Source organism: Rattus norvegicus, chromosome 11 (genome assembly GCF_036323735.1).
Source record: "Rattus norvegicus strain BN/NHsdMcwi chromosome 11, GRCr8, whole genome shotgun sequence".
Lineage (NCBI taxonomy): Eukaryota > Metazoa > Chordata > Mammalia > Rodentia > Muridae > Rattus > Rattus norvegicus.
This window is the reverse complement of record NC_086029.1, coordinates 89,585,119-89,603,856: the sequence shown is the minus strand read 5'-3', so window position 1 is coordinate 89,603,856 and position 18,738 is coordinate 89,585,119. Positions and strand designations below refer to the sequence as shown.

General features: G+C 42.2%; 1 protein-coding gene across 18 annotated transcripts in view; it reads left to right on the top strand.

The window, feature by feature from the left end:
- The window catches only part of Lpp (LIM domain containing preferred translocation partner in lipoma), a 641,914-nt gene that overhangs the window by 330,117 nt on the left and 293,059 nt on the right, over nucleotides 1-18,738 (top strand). The window contains exons 1-2 of one of the 18 annotated variants that reach the window (XM_006248507.4): nucleotides 13,853-15,398; nucleotides 15,492-15,543. The exons of 15 other annotated variants lie outside the window; for them this stretch is intronic. In XM_006248507.4, the coding sequence (XP_006248569.1) occupies nucleotides 15,394-15,398; nucleotides 15,492-15,543 (57 nt within the window). In that variant the 5' untranslated portion in view covers nucleotides 13,853-15,393. Of the gene's footprint in view, nucleotides 1-13,852; nucleotides 15,399-15,491; nucleotides 15,576-18,738 lie in introns of those variants that run through there. 2 more of the 18 variants (XM_063270373.1, XM_039088103.2) reach the window with 2 other exon arrangements.

Below are 18,738 nucleotides of genomic sequence, written 5' to 3'. Positions count from 1 at the left end.
GTACATTGCTGATTTCATGATGTATGATACACCCATGGGCAGTATATATAGAATTCTCTGAGGATCAATAGATTCTCTCAACCCAGGAGAATAGCCTGGCTGGTAGGGTGTGATTGGTATGTGGTTGAATTTCTAGCAATACACCAGAAACATGATTACATAAAAGAACGTTATTTTTCATACCTTTAATTTTATTTAGTTCTGGGGCTTACAAGTTTAGTCTAGGTCTCAAAGGGCTAAAATGAATAGGGAGGGTTTTTATCCTTTTCCTTTTCAGCTTCTAGAGCCTGCCCACATTCCTTTGTTTATAGCCTCATCTACCGTCTGGAAAGCCTGCAGTAAATCAACTCTTGACTATGTTTTCTTCCATATGGCTCAATCTGATTATAACAGAGTATTTCTGCTTTGGGGGCCTCTTGTGATTAGATTAGGTCTACCTGGGTAATTCAGGTCTCTGTGTTCATCTCAGATACTTTATGGTTAACCACATCTTCAGAGTTCATCCTGGCAAATTAAGAAATCTGTCCACAAGATCTAGGAATCAGAATCCGGCTGTCACTAAGTTGCTACTCTACCCATCACAGGCCCAGCTAGGGAGCTTTACAGTCTTCTAGAATGGCCCATTTCAAAAAGAGATGAAGTGTTCAGACAGGAAGTCTGCTTCAGGTAAAGCGTTTGGAGATTATGTTGATAGCAATGGAGTTCACTCATTTACTGCAGGAATATGTAGTTTGTTGTGCAATATCTCATTAAGGTCAGTGGCAGGGCCCTGCTAGCCAACAGTGATTCGTATCAGTTTCCGTGGGAAAATGAAGTGCATTGGTTACCCATTCTTGGAACACATTTCAGTTTCTTGTCTGTTGTAAATGTTCACATCATTATTTTATTCTTTTTCTTTTTTTTTCCCTGAGGCGAATACTGCTCATGGTCTAAAGCATTTCTAAAATGTTTTTGTTGGTTGCTACCAGTGTGTTTGATTACTGTAACCAAAGACCTGGGGCCGAAGAAAAAAGTCTTGGGAGGCTGACATCCAGGCAATATGGCTCTGTTAACAGCACAGTCAACCTTTTCTTCCCTCTTACTTCAAGGCAAATGACATCATCGGGATAGCACTTTGGGGAGAGTATATTTATATGCATACATCAGAAGGCAGGGTTTGCCTCCCTTGGAATTCATTTCACAATCTTTCTTCACCCCATCTTAAGATCCCCATTTCCAGAGTATCACATTTACCAACTTTTGACTTCATGGACCATGGTGGTACATGCCACCAAGCCATCAACAAACTGTACTGTTGACACTATTGAAAGTTGCCCTGGCTTTTGCAAGCAGCCTGTACCCAGGACAAGGACAATATGTGGATGTGCCTCTCTTACAGTGCAGCCCACTTTGTTGTGCTTTCTGGAGCTGCTGTGCACTGACTAAGCCAGTGTATGGCCTTCGTATGTTCAACCCAGCAGCATTACCCGTTTTCCCTGGGATTCTGGACATATTTAGGAAGCCTAATTATTGCCCGTTTCCTGGTGCCTTTAATGTAAGAGTAGGAGGTTAACTTGTATGCTCATCTAAGAATGACTTGTCATACACATGAGCTGGAGAACAGAAATAGATCGAAGGATTGTTCTGGTAGATTGTAGAAGAAGAAATGTCTTGTTCAGTCAAGTCCAGTCACACTGTTGTGTTGCAGAGCAAAGCAGCTAAACAGGATGTTCTCTTGTAACTCTTCCGAGGTGGGCTCAACCTCAAAAGGGAAGGTGTCAGTGTGGTGTGCCCTGCCTGAGCCTCTGCCGAGTGAGTCACTTGTGTGAAAATGTCTTGACACAGATAGAATCTCGGAGCCCACACTGTATCTGATCACAGAAATGTTACTGCATAATCGCAAGCTGGCTTTGATCTCTATGGGATCGCAGGCTGGGGGTGGGGGAGACGAGGAGGGGTGCATTTGGAAAGGTCATCTCTACTACTCAGGAGAACACTGACTATCACTTCCCTCTATCTGGGAGTTTGTGTAGCGAGCATTGGAAATGAGTGCATTAAAGGAAAAGTGCCATTTTTCTTCATGTGTGAATGGGATGCTTTTTATTTTATTTTACTTTTTTCTTTTCTGGAAGAGCTCAGCATCCTGAATCCTTTCCCTTCTATGTTGTAGTTGGGTGATATCTCACACCCACTGGTTGTGAAGAGGAAGAACCTTCTTTGCCTACTTTCTGTGTTAGTGATGTGGCATAATGTTTTCTGGAAATGCCACACAATTTCAAATGTGACTCCTTTCTTAACTCGCGAATAGAGTTGACAACAGTGAAATATGTCCTGTAAACAAACCCCGAGACACTATCTTTTGAATGAGCTGTAGTTGAATTCATACCAAGTCCCAGAAGTAGGAAGTCCCACGTGTGTGGAGTTCTCTGTGCTGCCCGAGGCCCACGAGGGGCAGTGCATTGGAGGAAGCCTGCACCACCTGGTCACTCTCATTCCAGTCCAGCACAGCTGAGTCCCAATTTCATGATCTGTGACTCACAATCCCAGCCTATGGTGACATAGAATATTTTGCTTTTATTGAGTAAAACATAAACCTGCGTCTAAAGGTCATTACATTGCTATGTGACTTTCTATGCTATTAAATTCTTCCAGTCACGTCTTATTTCTGGAGCTGCAACAGAAGTAACCAGAGGAATTGTTCATCTCTTTTTATGACGTGCTTGGTGAACATTGTTGGTTGGCAGACTCTTTTCTGGATGGGTAGGGTACAACCTCAAAAAACATAAAACCTATGCCATTAAAGAGTTCACATGCCTGTCAGAGAGGGTTTAAAAGCAGACCGTTACATACTAAAGTCCAATTAAATGCTAGAGAGAGAATTGTAGGTAAAACATAGAGGGATCGGGATGGTCTGATGGCGGCTGCATTTTCTGGGGTTTATGGGAAGAGACTTAGTATGAGGTGGCTTTGGCGCATCCCCACCTAGGTTGTAGTGAAACGTGCTACCTGACACATGCCACAGTATGTTCCAGACAGGCACATGTCAATGTTTTGTTATTTTGGGGGATCAGAGAGAAAAGGGCACAGTTTATAGCCAGCAATGGCATGGGTCAGAATGGAAAGCAACCTGGGTTGCCTGCAGCCTTCTGTGAATCAAGAGGCTAAGTAACAGGTACAGTGAGGAGGAAAGCAGTTCCTGGTCCCTGCACAGGGCTCTGGACTCTAGGTCTTACATAGAGGGAGTGGGAGGACATCTGGAGGTTTTGATGAGAAGTGTTCTAGTCATGGTAGCTGAGTAAGCTGCAGCAGGCAGTGACAGTCCAAACTACCTCGATGTGAAAGCTGGCAGGACTCTAGCAATGGGGCTTGTTGCAGATCGGAAGATGCACAGGTTCGCAGATCTGGGACTGATGGCCCGACCAACAAGATTGGAGGCCGATGGGACATGGTAGTGAGCCACTCACTGAGGTGCCAGCAGGTAGAAAAAGCAGGCATTTGGTTTCCATATTTGGGATGCTTTCATTTTGAAATTTATTTTAAACTTTTGTTGGTGGTGGAGTTGTGCATGTGTGTGTTTGTGACTTGTGTACGCACACATGCACACAGACACCGTAGGAATATATTGGGTATCTTCCTCTATGTTTCTCTGCAATTTTTTATTTTATGTATATGCATGCTCATTTTGCATGCTTGTACTTATGTCTGCACACCACATGCCTGCCTGGATCTTCTGGGACTGCAATCTCAGCTGTGAGACACTGTGTCGGTACTGGGAACAGAACCTAGGGCCTCGGCAAGAGCAGCAAGTGCTCCATTGTGCGCTGTCTCTTCAGCCTTTGTCAACCTTACTTTTTGAGACACTGTGTGTCACTTGAACATGAGGTTCACTTTTTGCTAGAGCAGCAGGCTCAGGAACTCTTGCAATCCACTTGCCTTTGTTTCCAAGTGCTGGGCCGTGCTCAGACTTCACGTGGGTGCTAAGGGGTCTGAAAGCAGCCTTCTTGCTTTAAAAGCAACTTCTCTTATCGAATAAGCCACCTTTCTAGCTTTTGTTACCTCTTTTTGTTTGTTTTTGTATTTCAGGGGAAGGGAGAGAGGATGATTAAGAATTTGACTTTTCATATGTTATATTTGTAGTTGGAATCCCAATTTCAAGTGAATAGACATATATTTGAGGCTCAAAGTCAATATCTCCTCTTAATATCTGGCTAGGAGTCAGCAGAATGAACTTTCAAACTTTACCGCTTACTGACTGTCTAAGGGCTGAGACAATATATTGATGCAATGGAGAGGAACAGAAGAACTTATGTCAGAGGCAAAGACTATGCGTGTGTGAAGAGGCCCCAAGCACAGTTAATTCCAGAGCCTAGGAAGAACATACCTGAAGAGGGTCTGACCAAATGTGTAAAGATCAAAATTAGAAACACACAGTTCTTACCTTTGGTGGGGCTTAAGGTGGCGCAGGCATTCTCTGTGCTCTTTTTCTGTGTTTATTCAGTTACATTGGTTTTTCCATTTGTCTGGATGAGTCTGTGGCCCTAAGTGATCATTCAATGCAAGTGGCCACAGTCTCGGTGCCCAGGGCAGGGCCCTGCTCCAAGCCGTTGTCTGAACTTCTGTTACCTAATTAACTTTTCTGTTTTAAAAAATAAACTCCATTCGCTAGACTGCCAGGCCATAGTTAATTTGGCATTTGTACCACTTTTGGTTTGCTTGGTTTTGTCTTCTTTGTTTCTTTGTTTCTCTTAAGTGTTGGCTGAATAAAATCCTGTGTTACCAAAAGTTGACGGTAAAAGATCACAGGGCCATGCAAATTGTGTACGAGTTTATTCTTTCTACTGTATACACAACTGCGTTGGCATCGAGAACATTACCTCTCTTTTGTAAATACAATGGAAGGAAGATATGGTTTTGATTCTAAAAGAATATTAAGTAATGGTCTCTAATTATGCATGGGCAGATAATATAAAGTTATGAAACCAAGGTCTCTAAATTCTGTATCTGTGCTGTTCTGCCCCTCTCTCCTCGGGAGACTTTGGACTTATCCTTGCCTCTGTCTGTGCGGCAGTGTCCCAGGTGCGATGCAGGGAGATGAAGGAGTGAACTGCGGCGACTCAGGCTCCCAGTGTAGGAGATGGGGGTTCTGGGGTGAGACACAGCGGTAGTTTCTTCTAAACGGCATGTAGCCTAGTCTCCATCTTACGAGTGACCTTCACCATGGAAGAAGGTGTCTCATCGTTCACACATTCAGAATGTATGGCTCCCTAAGGCTGCTCTACGATGGTAAAATACTGAGCCCTAAATGTGGCATCAGCTGTGTATGTAACGTGGCTTCTTCAGACTTTCATTACCATGTAAGAGGATCAGATGTGCACAAACTAAAAGAGACTCTGGACCAAGGGGTCAGTGGGAAAGTTGGATGGATGGCTATGACAGGGACTGTGGTAAAGCCTGAAGCTAGAGCATACAGCACCCATTCAGTAAGACAAACCTTTGACAGTGCTGTTTCTCCTTCTTATATTTTCACAATCATAAATTTGATGATTTTACCCAAAACTAAATGACAAGGCCTCAATTTAGCCTCTGTACAAACCCCTCCAGTTACAGTTGCCAATGGTTGGTTATTCTTTTTCTACGTCAGTGCCAGGAAGAGCAGTATTTTTACTTAAGAAAAGGTACCAGCCGTCATCTAGCTTCTCATTAGAGAAAAGAAAAACACCTCTCACATAAACCCACTTTAGAAAATATGAATGTAGCACTGTTCTGCAAACCATTTTCTTCTTTGCCTGCTGGCTGTCCATAGCTCCTTTCATGACCTCCTCCTTCCAGGCCCTGAGACCTTTCTGTCTGCAGGCCTGCACTCCCCAGGGACAAAGAGAAAGAGCCCTTGTTCTCTCGCCTGTACCTAGACTTAGATTCTGGTTCTACTACTCACCTCAGTGAGATTGCTGGGAGAGTATTGTATATCTCTAGACCATAGTTTCTCTGATAAGCAAGACAGGAATGAGCATGGAGGTTTCTTTAGGAAGTCAGAGTTAGCGGTGAGAATGCACGGAGGAAGTCTCACAGTCCTCGCAGTCACAGCCAGTCTACCCAGTTCCCATGCCCTGTTTGGTCCAGGGACTTCTATGGACTTTCTCTGGCTTATGGTACCACCAAAGTACTTTCCAAGTCACTAATGAGAAAGCAAAAGGGGTCTGCAGTAATCACTGTGCATTGTTTCTACTGAGGCATTGGGTCTCATGGCATTCTTTGTCACACTGTGGTGTTAGTTTGTTTGTATGTTCATTATACTTTTGTGGCTTCATTGTGTTCTGCATCTAAAATGGGATCCTGCAGACCTGCCCTCAAACCCTATCTCTGACATTAATCTACCTTTTGGCTTATGTCAGCTTCTTCATATTTAAATGGCATTCCTATGAGGTAGGTCTCTCCAGAGCTGTGTAGGTTACTCAGGACCATTTGCTAAGGCATGAGATTCTGGATGTTCCAAAAAGGAAGTCCATTTCTTTTCTCTTTTCTTCCTTTTCTAGAATAACAAGTTATGTATAAGTAACTTTTATTTACCTGATATAATTGTCCTCTTGGAAGCTTACTGCTGAATAATCTCACTCTTAATTCTTTTTGAACTCTGGCTAGCTGGTTCAACTCAGGCGTTCTGGCTCGAACTTCAAGCTGACTGATTCAATTTGGTTTCTCTTAGCTTCTCACTGAATTGCTCTGCTTGGCCACAAACTAAGTGCAATTTGTTCTGATCATCTTGCTGCTTCTCATTCTCTAGCTTCAACTGCCTCTGGTGATCTTCACTGAACTGCATGGACTGAGGAACAAACTGTGTTCCACTGTACTCACTGCCCTGAACCCCACTGCACTCAGCATGCCCATGCTGCACTGCACTGCAGTCACTGCACTTCACTGGACTCCACTGCACTTCACTGTACTCACTGCACTTACTGTACCTACTGCACTTCACTGGACTCACTGCACTGCAGTCACTGCACTGCACTGTACTCACTGCACTGCACTGGACTGCACTGCACTGGACTCACTGCACTCCACTGGACTCCATTGCACTTACTGTTCTCACTGCACTTCACTGTACTCACTGCACTGAACCCCACTGCACTACACCATACTCTCTGTCCCACTGAACAGAACTGACAGACACTTTCATTTTCCTTGTGGTGCTCTTAAATCGTTTTTTTTTTATCCTAAGAGTTGGGCATATTTTATTTCTGACTCATTCTATCAAATCTTTCTCTGATTCATCACTTTGTTTGCCCCTCAATTAGCCATCATTGTTTAGGATTGTTTGCACAAAGGGCATGTCTGTAATCCAGCCATAGGCATTTAAGAGGCTCATCTGCATTCCGGATGGACCGCACATACATAACATCTTTGCATGTGACCCTTTGTAAGAACATAGGTTCTCTACCTACGATATGTGGTTAACAAATAATATTCATTGTCCAGCTGATGTAAAAGTCGTACCTTTAAGGAGTACGTTTCCTGCTTGATAAACATGATTCGATGCCTTTAACTAGTAATTGCGGTTTACAGATTGTCATTTACCTGTTGCTCCTGAAGGTTCTTCGGAAGATAAGGGTATTCGTATCCATGTTTAGATGTAAAGAAATGAGCCAAGAGTTGAAATCACTTTTCCATATATGCTCTATCAGTGCTGGGGAGCCTGGATTTTAAGCAGGTTACTTTCGCAGACACAAACCCTCCTGGAACTGAAAGATAATGTCCAGTGTGTCAGTTCTTAAGGAAACCTGCATTTTCTTACCTGAAAATGAAGTAGAACATTCCACTGTTGCCGTAAGCCTATAAAAACGTCTTCTGTCATTCTCTTGACAAGAAAGTTTGTTTCTCTGTGTTCTTAATCTGTCAGCTCAGCCACGCGGGCTGGGGATTAAAGACTGCACTCGTCCTTGGTGAGTGCATACTTGTTTCCTGTTATTCTACCTCTGTCAAGTCCCAACTGCTTATTCCTGTTTCATTGCTCATTGTAAATGATCTAGAGATGATTCAAAGAGCATTGAATATAGACTGAATAAGTAGATTGGTACATTTGAGAAGGCTAGAGTTAGCTGAGAGAGTTCAAGCATTCCAGCATCTTTTTCTCTCTTGAGTATCATCTAGGGGGTCACGAGTGTCCATCCTTCCTCTGGGCTGAAGTTGGCTGAGACGGTACATTGTTGTGTTCTTTCTTGGTCTTCCATGCCGTGGAGTCCCTGCAGATAAAATTCTGTGATCAGTCCTTAGAGGAGCACACTCTGGCCTTCTCTATCAGTGCCAAGGAGGAAGGAAGACAGTTTTCTTATACAGAATAACAAGCAGAATTTTGTGTGTGTTTTATAATGAGCTACCAATAACAGAATAAAACTTCAGCTGAAGAATTGACAGGCTGGATCTGTAATCTGCCTGACCTGACAACTACAGGAACTTATTACCACGTCAGCCTGCCAGATGGATCTCCTTGAAATGCAACGTGCTGCACTTCTGAATTCAGCGCGCACTTCCTTTTCTCCTCCCTTCGTGTTTGTTGAGTTTGGGAGAGAAGCAGTTTTACTTGAACTAAACCCACTCATTTCAAGTGTGTTTAATGACAGCAATATGTGGCAGATAAAATAAAATCCTACGGCCTTGTTTGATGTTTGTTTTAATTTCAGACCCTAGTAAAAGAATACAGAGGAGATAAAACAGTACAGCTCAAATGGAGGAGTTGCAAACAAATGACCTATTATCATAATTTAGCAGTGTCTTTCCCGGAGTGTTTGGGAGGTCAGAAGACTGGAGCAGTAGTAATGAAGGTTGTTGAGGTTTATGTGGTGCTTGGCAGTACGCAGAGTCATTTTCTGTTTCGTGGCTGCAGCTTTGTGATGGCTGGCCAGAAAGGCACATCCTCCGTGCACACAAGTGGACTGAGCCATGTCAAGTCCTAATTCTGAATGGCAGAGCTTAGCTCATCCCTGTTCCCCTCAGTTTAGTGGTTCGTCACCTGCTCTGTCAGGACCACTCATTGATCCTCTACGTTAGTGCTCTTGGTGAACATCCTGCTTTTTAGCTTTCTTAAAGCATACGTTTGTATGACATACTCAATCTTTTTACATTAGAGCATTGGAGAATAAATGGAAAAGAGAAAAGTCTTTTCCTCACACTCCGCTCTTCCCACAACTCTACTCGCCCAGGTAGTAATCACTAGCCCTTTGTGACGGATTAACATGTTCATAATGGATGTAATACATACTGGCGAGCATGTAACTGTGACATCATAAAATGTTGCTATTGTCTGCATTCTGATTCACTCTTTCCCTTCTGTCTTTGTCAGTTAGAAGGAATCTGGATGTACGTTTAATACAAACTGTAATGCTACTTGCTGTATCATCATCCTGGGCGTCAACTTCTCCTAGTTGTTATAAAATGTGAAGTAGAACATTTTTGCTTGTTTGTTTATGTGGAGCTGTGAATTTGGTGGTGTTGTAGCATCATTAACACAGTGGAATCTTCCAGTTAGCTCTTGTTACCCACCTAGCCTTCTTGCTTTTCTTGCATTCCCTTGCATGATTGGGAATGTCTTGTTGTTCAGACCAACCCAGGCACTTCTCCAAACATGGTTGTGGCAAAGAAGGTAATCTTCCAAAGCACCATGATCTTAATCGAAAAACTGGCTGTGGAGGGGGTAGAGTATTATTGTAATAGTTTTCTTTGTTTAAATGTCATCACTCTAGATAGAACAAGGTGCTTATACTGTGGAAATATCTATCGTAATTAAAAAATGTTAACATAGCGCTGCTGCGAACAATACTTTGAGCTAATTCTTCAGTAATAAAGAAGTGTTGAACATAATCAGACTTTAAAAAGATACACTAGATTAAGCCCACCTGTGGCTTCTTAAGGCTCAGCAAGAGTGAGCTGACACAGATGACCCATGCCTGGGGCTACATGGGTGGCCCAGGCAAGAGGTGAGCACAAAAGAGTACCAGTCCTGCACCTTGGCACCTGAACAGCAGGCTGGCCCGAGATGCCCACCAGTCAGTTGCTGAGGGTGCCCATGCTACATTCTATGCCCAAGATGACCCCTACCTGGTGCCATAATGCACAGCAGTCCTGAGACTCCAGACACCACTAACAGAAGGACGTAACTGGTGGAGAAATGGAAGAGAAAGAGAAACAGACGGATCTGGGTAGAATGAAATGAGTCAGATTTGGAGACTTGAGAGCAGTGAGGAACAGACTGTTGTGAGTAGCCCCGATTACACCTGGAACCATAGTGGGGTGGTGATCTGTCCATATCTGGATGCATGGCCCTGTAGCAGCAAAGGCCAGATGGACATCTCTGGTCTGGGCTGCCACCTGAGAACATGTTGATGTCTGAGGACTAGCCTTGGAGACGGGAGAGCAGGAGAGCTACCCCTGCCCCGTGCCAGCTGAGGTACTTGGGAGAGTTGGCCCCACACCCCCCCCCAGCAAGCACAGTAGAGCTGGCCCTGGCTGTGGGAGTTGTGAGTGACCTGATCACAATTGTATGATCATGAGAGTGCTGGCCCTGCCATCTGTCCTGTATAGGGGCATTGACAAGGGAGAGATACCCTCTACCTTCCTCATCTCTTGTCACCTACGGTAGGTGGAGATCTGGCCCAGGAGTCATGGGAGTGGGGTAATTTGCTCTGACTTTTACTGACTGCAACACTAGGGATACGAGGCCCTGTGTCTAACCTGGGCAGCACTCTGAACTCACTCTGGTTGTGAGGGACATAGATGAAACAGCATTGAGGACATGGAAACAGGACATTTAGCTCTGCCCCTTGCAGTCTGTGATATTGGATGGGCCAGTCAGGGCATGGCATGGCAGGTGATCTTGCCCCAGCAGTGTGATGCCTGAGAGCTGTCAGGATGACCAGTTCAGATACCTCTCAGGCCCATATCTAGGGCTTTGAATTGGCCCTCTCCAACATTTACCCCATTGATGAACTCATGGAGAGGGCTGCAGGATTTAATCCTACAGATTCAAAGCCACAACAACTCCATGACATGTATCAACAACAGACATTCAAGAGGAGTCCAATAGAGGTTCCATTATGTATAGAGTAGCAGAAGTCAGAGGCCTCGAAACAGATTGATCATTCATTGTAATGATCATTTGCAAGCAAAGAAGTGTAGACAAAATGGTATACTGTGTGACACATTGTGACCCATTACAGCTTATACAACAAGATGGTCGTCTTCCTTTGTGGAGGTAGGGCAGATTTTAAGGGTGGAGAGTGAGTCTGAGGGGAAGGGGAATGATGTAAATTTACAAAGAAAAAATAAAAAGTTAAACACACACACCCTTGAATTCTCAGTATGTGGTATCAAGGTCAAGAAAATGACCTCATGTCCCAAGACATCCTGATTCTTCACTCTTCTAAATGTTCATATTGGAGGTAGTTAAGAGGCAGTAAGCTCATCTGAATTGCTTTGGGAATTATAGAAGAACCCCCCCCCCCAGTGTATTCTTCAGATGATCTGTTGTGCCTTACAGGAATACAGATACAAAATGAATTCTCATTCTGTCCCTCTATTTCATATTTTATTCACTATGCTAATAAATCTATTTATTTTTAAAACCACCAGATACCATATAATTCAGAATCCTATTTATCTAAATTCTATTACAATAAAGAAATGTTTATTGGTTTTGTTTTAGTGAAGTCTGTCCAGGGCTTTAGAGGTGAAGTTGATGTTGGATGGTGAACATCTATAATAGATTACCTGTTTGTCTGAAGAAGAGGGGAAGAACAATGTATGAGGTAGAGTACCTGGTGACATGGAGGCTTGGTATATCATTGAAGACTCAACATAGCCAATTTTGTTATCTTAGATAAACTTCTGGAGTTCCACGCTGAGCAGCCCCTACTGGCCAAGGATTTAGTGAGCTCCCTCACTCCTCTTTCCTTCTTCCTGTTGATGGTTCTCTTTACTTTTCTTGCAGACACTAGGAAATTGTCCCTCTGAGGCCTTATGGCTTCTTCATACTATATCTGGCTTACCCCAGTTCATCACTGTCCCTGGTTCCTCTTCTCTGGATGCTTATACTCAGAAGCTTACACTTAGAAGCCCGAAGCACTAAGGCCATTATTGTAGCTGGTCTTTCTCAGTACTAATTGGAAAGGGATTGTCCTCCAGCATAGTCCATGGGTATCACGTCTCATTTTGGTGTCATCTCCAATCCAGCGACTTGCATCCAGTGTGAAGAGTTACCTATTGCACAGCTGTGGCAGTATATATGCAGCCAGCTTCCAGAGGTTCTTCTCTTGAGCAGAACCAGGGGTGCGGGAGAAACTCCACATTTTACATGCTCCTGCATCAGAGTTAGAATACTTTCAGAAAACCTGTGTTCCGTGTCTCATTTAATAATGGAAATCTCTGCCAACTTTTTTTTTTCTTGCGCTTTGGTTTTTCTATAATAAAAAGGGGAAGACAGCAAAGATAAATTTCCTCTGCCTTTGTTCTCTGGAAAAAAACAAGCCTTCTGGAAGTGAAGGCCCTGACAGAGAATGTGAAGGGGAGGGAGGCAGTGAGGAACAAGGTTTAGAGCAGGCACTAAAGAGTGTCAAGAATAGGATGGGAAAGATTTTCCTCCACAATGCTAGGTTCCGTTGTTCCTGGAGAGAGGAGGGGCACATCTATAGACACCGATATTAAAGAGAGTAGCCAAAGAAAAAGGAGATTCTGTTGCATACTTTCACTTTCCTCAAATGTAGAGGATAGTGTTCTATGTGGACCTGGAAGGCTGGTGAGTGGACCACCAAGGCAGTGCAGATGGACTCCGGAAACTTGCACACATCTGCTAAATGATGCTTCTGAGCCCCATGACCGGATGTCATGATCAGATCTGTCTTGAGTTTCTTGTCTTTCTCAATACTCTGAAACAATGCTAAGCCCGTTGGCATTGTCTCTTAAGGTTACCTGAAAAACAGTATGAAATACAGAGGAACAAATTTTAGCCGAACATTCATTGTTGTGACTTCAGAAGATAAAACATGCAGGTCTCCACCTGTGTCTGTAAATGGACTTCAGACAGATGTCATCAATGTGTAAGCCTACCATTATCAGAACCTTATGGATTTGGCTTTGAGCCCTATGGAAAGACTCCTGCTTTATTTCTAGATACATGGCCTTGCCTTACTGGTCACAGCAGCATTAGTGACCTGAAGTTCTCTCATGGCATGAGATCGCATCTTGTACACTTTAGACTTTAGAAACAGAGAGGAGCATGATGTCCCAGGCTGAAGTTAAAGTCTGCCTGCAAGGAGCTGAACCCCGGCTGCCCTGTCTCCTCTCAGATCCACTGAGGTAAATGTCACTTCTCCTGAGAACAATGAGTGAAGCCTAGATGGGATGATTCTTTCTTGGAAAGATCCAAGAAGTTTCCTTCTGCACCTTAATCATAGTAGTATTTGAGTGGTCTGGGTAATAATCTAACATCATGTGCATCTAGCATCATGTGCACTGTTGGTGGTTCTTAACGTAATTCCACAATGAGTATAACTGCTATAATTGGGGAAGCATAAGGCACTATATCTATACTATATCTATATCCATATATGTGAAAAGCACCTATACATATCCTTTTTTATTACTGCACTGTCAAGAGGACAGTCTTATAATTCCTGCTCTTTACTTGAGAAAACTTAGAGGACTTCCATAGAGCACACAACTAAAATACTTAGATTGTGGTGGATTTTTTTTCTCTGTATTTTCTGTACTGTTCACCTAGTTCTGAGATTTCCCTAGTTTTATAATGTCACATAGAATTAATAATATCTACTTGAGTCACGTATCTGTTTAGATGTTAGAGGACTTTTTAAAGTTTCAAATCTTCTAAATCCAAATTTCTGAAGCTATTAATCCTTAAGTGAAGAGTATTCTTTATACCCTATGGAATGAATCCATTAGTGAAATCATTGTGGTTTGTCCAACTTCTATAATTCTTTGCATTACTTCTTTTGACAGCTGCTCTTTGGAAATTTCACTTCTGCCTTGAAATAAGTTGTGTCACATCAAACTAAGATATTTGTTTCTCTTCTAATGAAAATCAATCCTTGGTGCTGGAGAGAGAGCTCAGACACTAAGAGAATGGGCTGCCCATCCTGAGGACACAGGTGGGATTGCCAAGGCTCACCTAATGTCTCATAACTGATGTTAACTCCAGAAGAGGATCTTATGTCCTTTCCTTGCCTGTGTATGCATCATACAGTACACGGTACACAGATGTAACACATAGAATTAGAAAAATTAAAAACAATTGGTGACCTATATGTTCCACATAGAGCTTTTAGCACCATTGCCAGGACTTAGAATCTGTTCATGCCCCTACTCCTAATGTCAAAGATTGCAGGGTTCCTGTTAGGAGGTGTTGATGATATAAAGGAAAAGGTCTGCCTTGAGAGTCTATTGGTATTAGTTCACTCCCCTTGAGGAACCAGTTTCCCTAAGTCACTGTCATTGTTATCACTAAGTCATTGTTGGAGTGCATCTTGTACTTATACATGTTTGTAATATTGCTACTATTTTACCTGTGGAAGAACTTCATATATATATATGAAAGTCCTTTGGAGGAAGCAGACCCATACATAGCTTTTACCTAGTAATGAGCATAATTGGAGACTGTGGGGCAACCAGACTCCGCAGAAGAGTCAAAGTGTACAATACCTTTGTCAAACACAGCAAAGGTTCGGGAAGTTAAACTATAGGGAGATAATTTGGTAACTAAGGTTTTGGTTTGTCCGTCACTTTTCCGTCCGTAAATCAAATTAGCTTTTAAGACTTGATCAATACGTGGAATTAACAAGTATTTATCGAGGACCTGCATGGGCTAGAGACATTGTATGTGCTAGACTTAAATCCCAGCTTGGAATGATATTCATACCAACAATTTTCTGTGCCATGATAAATGACAGTACTGAGGAACAATTGCATTTCCTTTGTGTTCCTGTTGGAAGGGCAGGAAGTCAAATGTTGGCAAGTTGAGGAGGTCATTGGGAAGTTCCTTCTAAAAGATTATGGTGACATCTGTAGTCTGGAAGAATGTGGAATGGAGAAGGAAGTGCTTTTCTGGGGAACAGTGTGCTAAGGCTCAAAGTAGATCAAGCTATCTGAAGAAGGGGCAGGTAGGAGGGACAGTAGCTTTGTGGGTAGAGAGTCTGTCTTCCCCTGGGTATGTGTGACTGTGCCCTCTGTGAGGTCACAGAGAAGGTGGAGGCCAGCTATAGGTTATGTCCTGGTGGGTAGGTCAGAGAGTTTGCCACAGTTGAGCTAGGCGATTGGCTCTGGCCAAGTTGGCTCAAGGTCCTATAGCTTTAAGAGTAAGATGTGTATAAAAGATTGGTGTTCCCAGATTTTTGAAGAATTTGAAGGGCTTAGAAAATGGAGTAAGTGGAAAGAACGAATGTGTCTGAAAGAATGCATTGGTGATGGTTCAGTGCAGTGCAATGACTTTGTGTATTGTGCACCCTGTCCTGTAGGCTGCTGGGGAAAGTAGGGTCATGCCTGAAGAGGAGCACTGGAACGCCGAAGGTTTGTGATAGCAACTGGTGTGCATTAGAGAGGTAACTTGGGATGTGCTTAAACTGGAGAGGCCTTGTGCTGTGAATGAAAGCTGGTTGTGTCATCCTGATGGAAACCAGCAGGACTTACCCAGGTAGAATGTTAGATATAACCTTTTGATGTAGCCTTTCTGCAGCTGAAGCTAACTTGTTCTTATGTTAGGAAGTAATCAAGTTATCAAGTAATAACTGGCACTTTCCCAGACTGTTCAATGACGACATTTATCAGTTACGTATTTCATAAGAAAAAAGGTAGATTATCATTTTTCAGTAGTTTACAGTTAGGGAAATTATAACAGAAAGATATAACCCAATGTTCTGATTATGTGCATGGATGTGGTCTTTGAGCCAAGACAGTATGGCTCAGATGCTTAAACATGAATTGGCGACTCAATATATACTTAAAAATACTGATGCCCTGTATACTGATACTATGCACAAACATATATATGTATACACACACACACACACACACACACACACACAGACACACATATAGAGACACACACGCACACACACACAGACACACACACAGACACACACACACGCGCACACACACACACACACAGGCACACACAGACACAGACAGTCATGGAACATAATACGCAATGCTTACCTTGTTCTAGGTGTAAAGCATTAAGAAATATGCCTATTTACTCCAGTTCTTACACCAGCCCTAAAGGCCTTTATCTATAGTAATAAGCTTTTAAGTTCATGGTTTCAATTTAATTTAATTGAATTTAAATTTATTGAATTGGTTTATTTTTGCATTGCTGTCATCTAATAACCATACTAATTCGAGTTTACTGTAAGGTGAGTTTCGGATTCTAATGTGGATGAAATTAGTGTACTTGCTTCATAATTTAATATAAAGAAGTAGGGAGAGTGTTATGTCCCTTGTTAGGTGATTAAAAATCCCTGAGTAAGAATGCCCTAGGCCTTGTGAGTTTTAGGTATATCTTATAGGTAAGGCAGTTTGATAGAGGAGAATTCCCCTATGACCTTTTGCAATATTTTGGACTATAATTGTATTATTTCCTTATTTCCTTCTTCCAAAACCTTTCTAGTCCCCCACTCCTTGGTTAAAACTTATGGCCTCTTTCCTTTATGCTCTTGCTGTTCATGGCGGTCATGGTGGTGGTCTATATTTGTGTATATTCCTATACACAAGTACAACTTGTTCAGTTTGTGCAATGTCACGTACACATGTATTTTCAGAGTCCTGGGAAATCTTGGTATGTTTGTTAAAAGGCCTGTTTTCTTGGGGTTGTTTTGTTTTGTTATTCTAGAAGCCTCTGATATTTTTATCTTTAGCATCTTTAAAATGAAATGTTTGCCATTTTAAGGTTAAATCTTCAAACTTTAAAGTAAAATAATGTTCTCCATAAATAGTAGAGGTGCAGTTGCCTGATGTGAAGAATGTGTGTTGCAGAGGCCACATTGAACAGTTGGTCTCTGGCGGGGAGCCTCAGACAGGACACTGAGAAGTCACTGCAGGGCCTGAGTCGCTGAGCCTGCATGGCAGCACAGAGAACTGGAATGCCTTAAAATAAAAATTGCAAATGCAACAGATTTAATCAATCCTAGTATTTTTCTCTCTTATTCTCCCGGTCCCAAGTTAAAAATAAAATTCGCCTGCTTTATTTTCCTACGTGCTAGTTAGTGGGACTAGCTGGAGCTCTCCACGGGAAAGCAATAGATACAGTAGACACCATTGTGTGGTCGGTGAAAGCCCGGTAGAGATAATTACATAGTCACTCCCACTGTATTACCCTTCAGAGAAACTGAGCCTAATATTCTCCTCCTAAGCAATTTAACCAACTCCTAAAAAAAGTATAAGATATTATTTAGAGAATGGAATAGCTACTGTATATAATCAGGAGGGAGAATTATAGCAAATTATTACACTCATTTGATAAGTGTATAAAGAGCGACATTCAAAGCTTTGTATTGAGCCTCCTCAGTAATTGCTTACTTCTGCTAAGTGTCCTGTAGAAGGGACAGTTGAAGAAGTGCTAAAAGAGAAGGAAGAGAAGTGTTAGAACAGAGTCTCCTCCAGGCAGACTCAGTCCCATCCCATGCTCTTTGGGATCAAGCTTGTTTTGTCATCAGATGTCGAAAGTGATGACTTTTCTTTCTTTTCTGCATTTCCAAGGAAAGTGCTCATGAATAACCACAGAAAATAATTGAAAAATGCAATAAATCTGTTTTACTATCATGTGTGCACACACATATGTGCGTTGGTAGGCATGATGGTGACAAAGCCTTATTCTCTCTATGTATACAGTACTCCAAAACAAGTGTTTTCCAAAGATAGGACGATATGCTGAACTTCCCGGAATTAAAACATTGTCCACCCACTTGACCAGCAAGCTGGCGATAATATTGAGGTTATTTACTTTTTATTTTCTTTAAGCAGAATAAATATGTGTATAAATGATGACACTTCAAAGATTGAGGAAATAATTTGTGTTTGCTATGATTTTTTTTCTCCACCAAGCCAAACAAAAACAAAATAAGAATAAAATTGAACTATTTGCTATTAACATAATAGCAACATAATTTTTAGGACAGATAGTCCTTGCAAGCAGTTGTATGGACAGCAAGCATCACTGGACAGCAGTGTTCAACAAATGTCTTAATCTCTAGATGCTTCTTGAAACGTCATGAACGTGTAGAGAGTAAGACTGTATTATCTACCCAAACAGTTGTGGCAGTGAACTTTAGCATCCATGTTCCAAGAGAACAGTACCCCTCACATGCTTTCCCTTCTGCAGTTATAAGCCCTTTCTCTCTTGAGTTTCATCCCATTTCCAACTGATTCCTTAGAGTCCGGTGCCAAAAATCATCTAGAAGTCACTGTGTAAGACCATCAAAATGGATCCTAAGGTCAGCCTGCAAGATAGTCGTGGTGACAGTGAGAGATGTAATTGTTCCTGTTGGCCTTGATGGCAGTATTGTAGAGAAAAATGCAAAAAAAAAAATTGGAATTATTGTGACTCTTGGTTAAAACTTGACTCCAGGAACAGAACTCTAAATGTGAAGAATTCTGTAGAACACCAAGAAAGCCATGGGTTACTTTGTTGGTGTATTTATTCATAACAAGGGAGTGACACACAATTTAATAAAACCAACACGTGTAAGTAATTTCAAACCATGTCTTTCA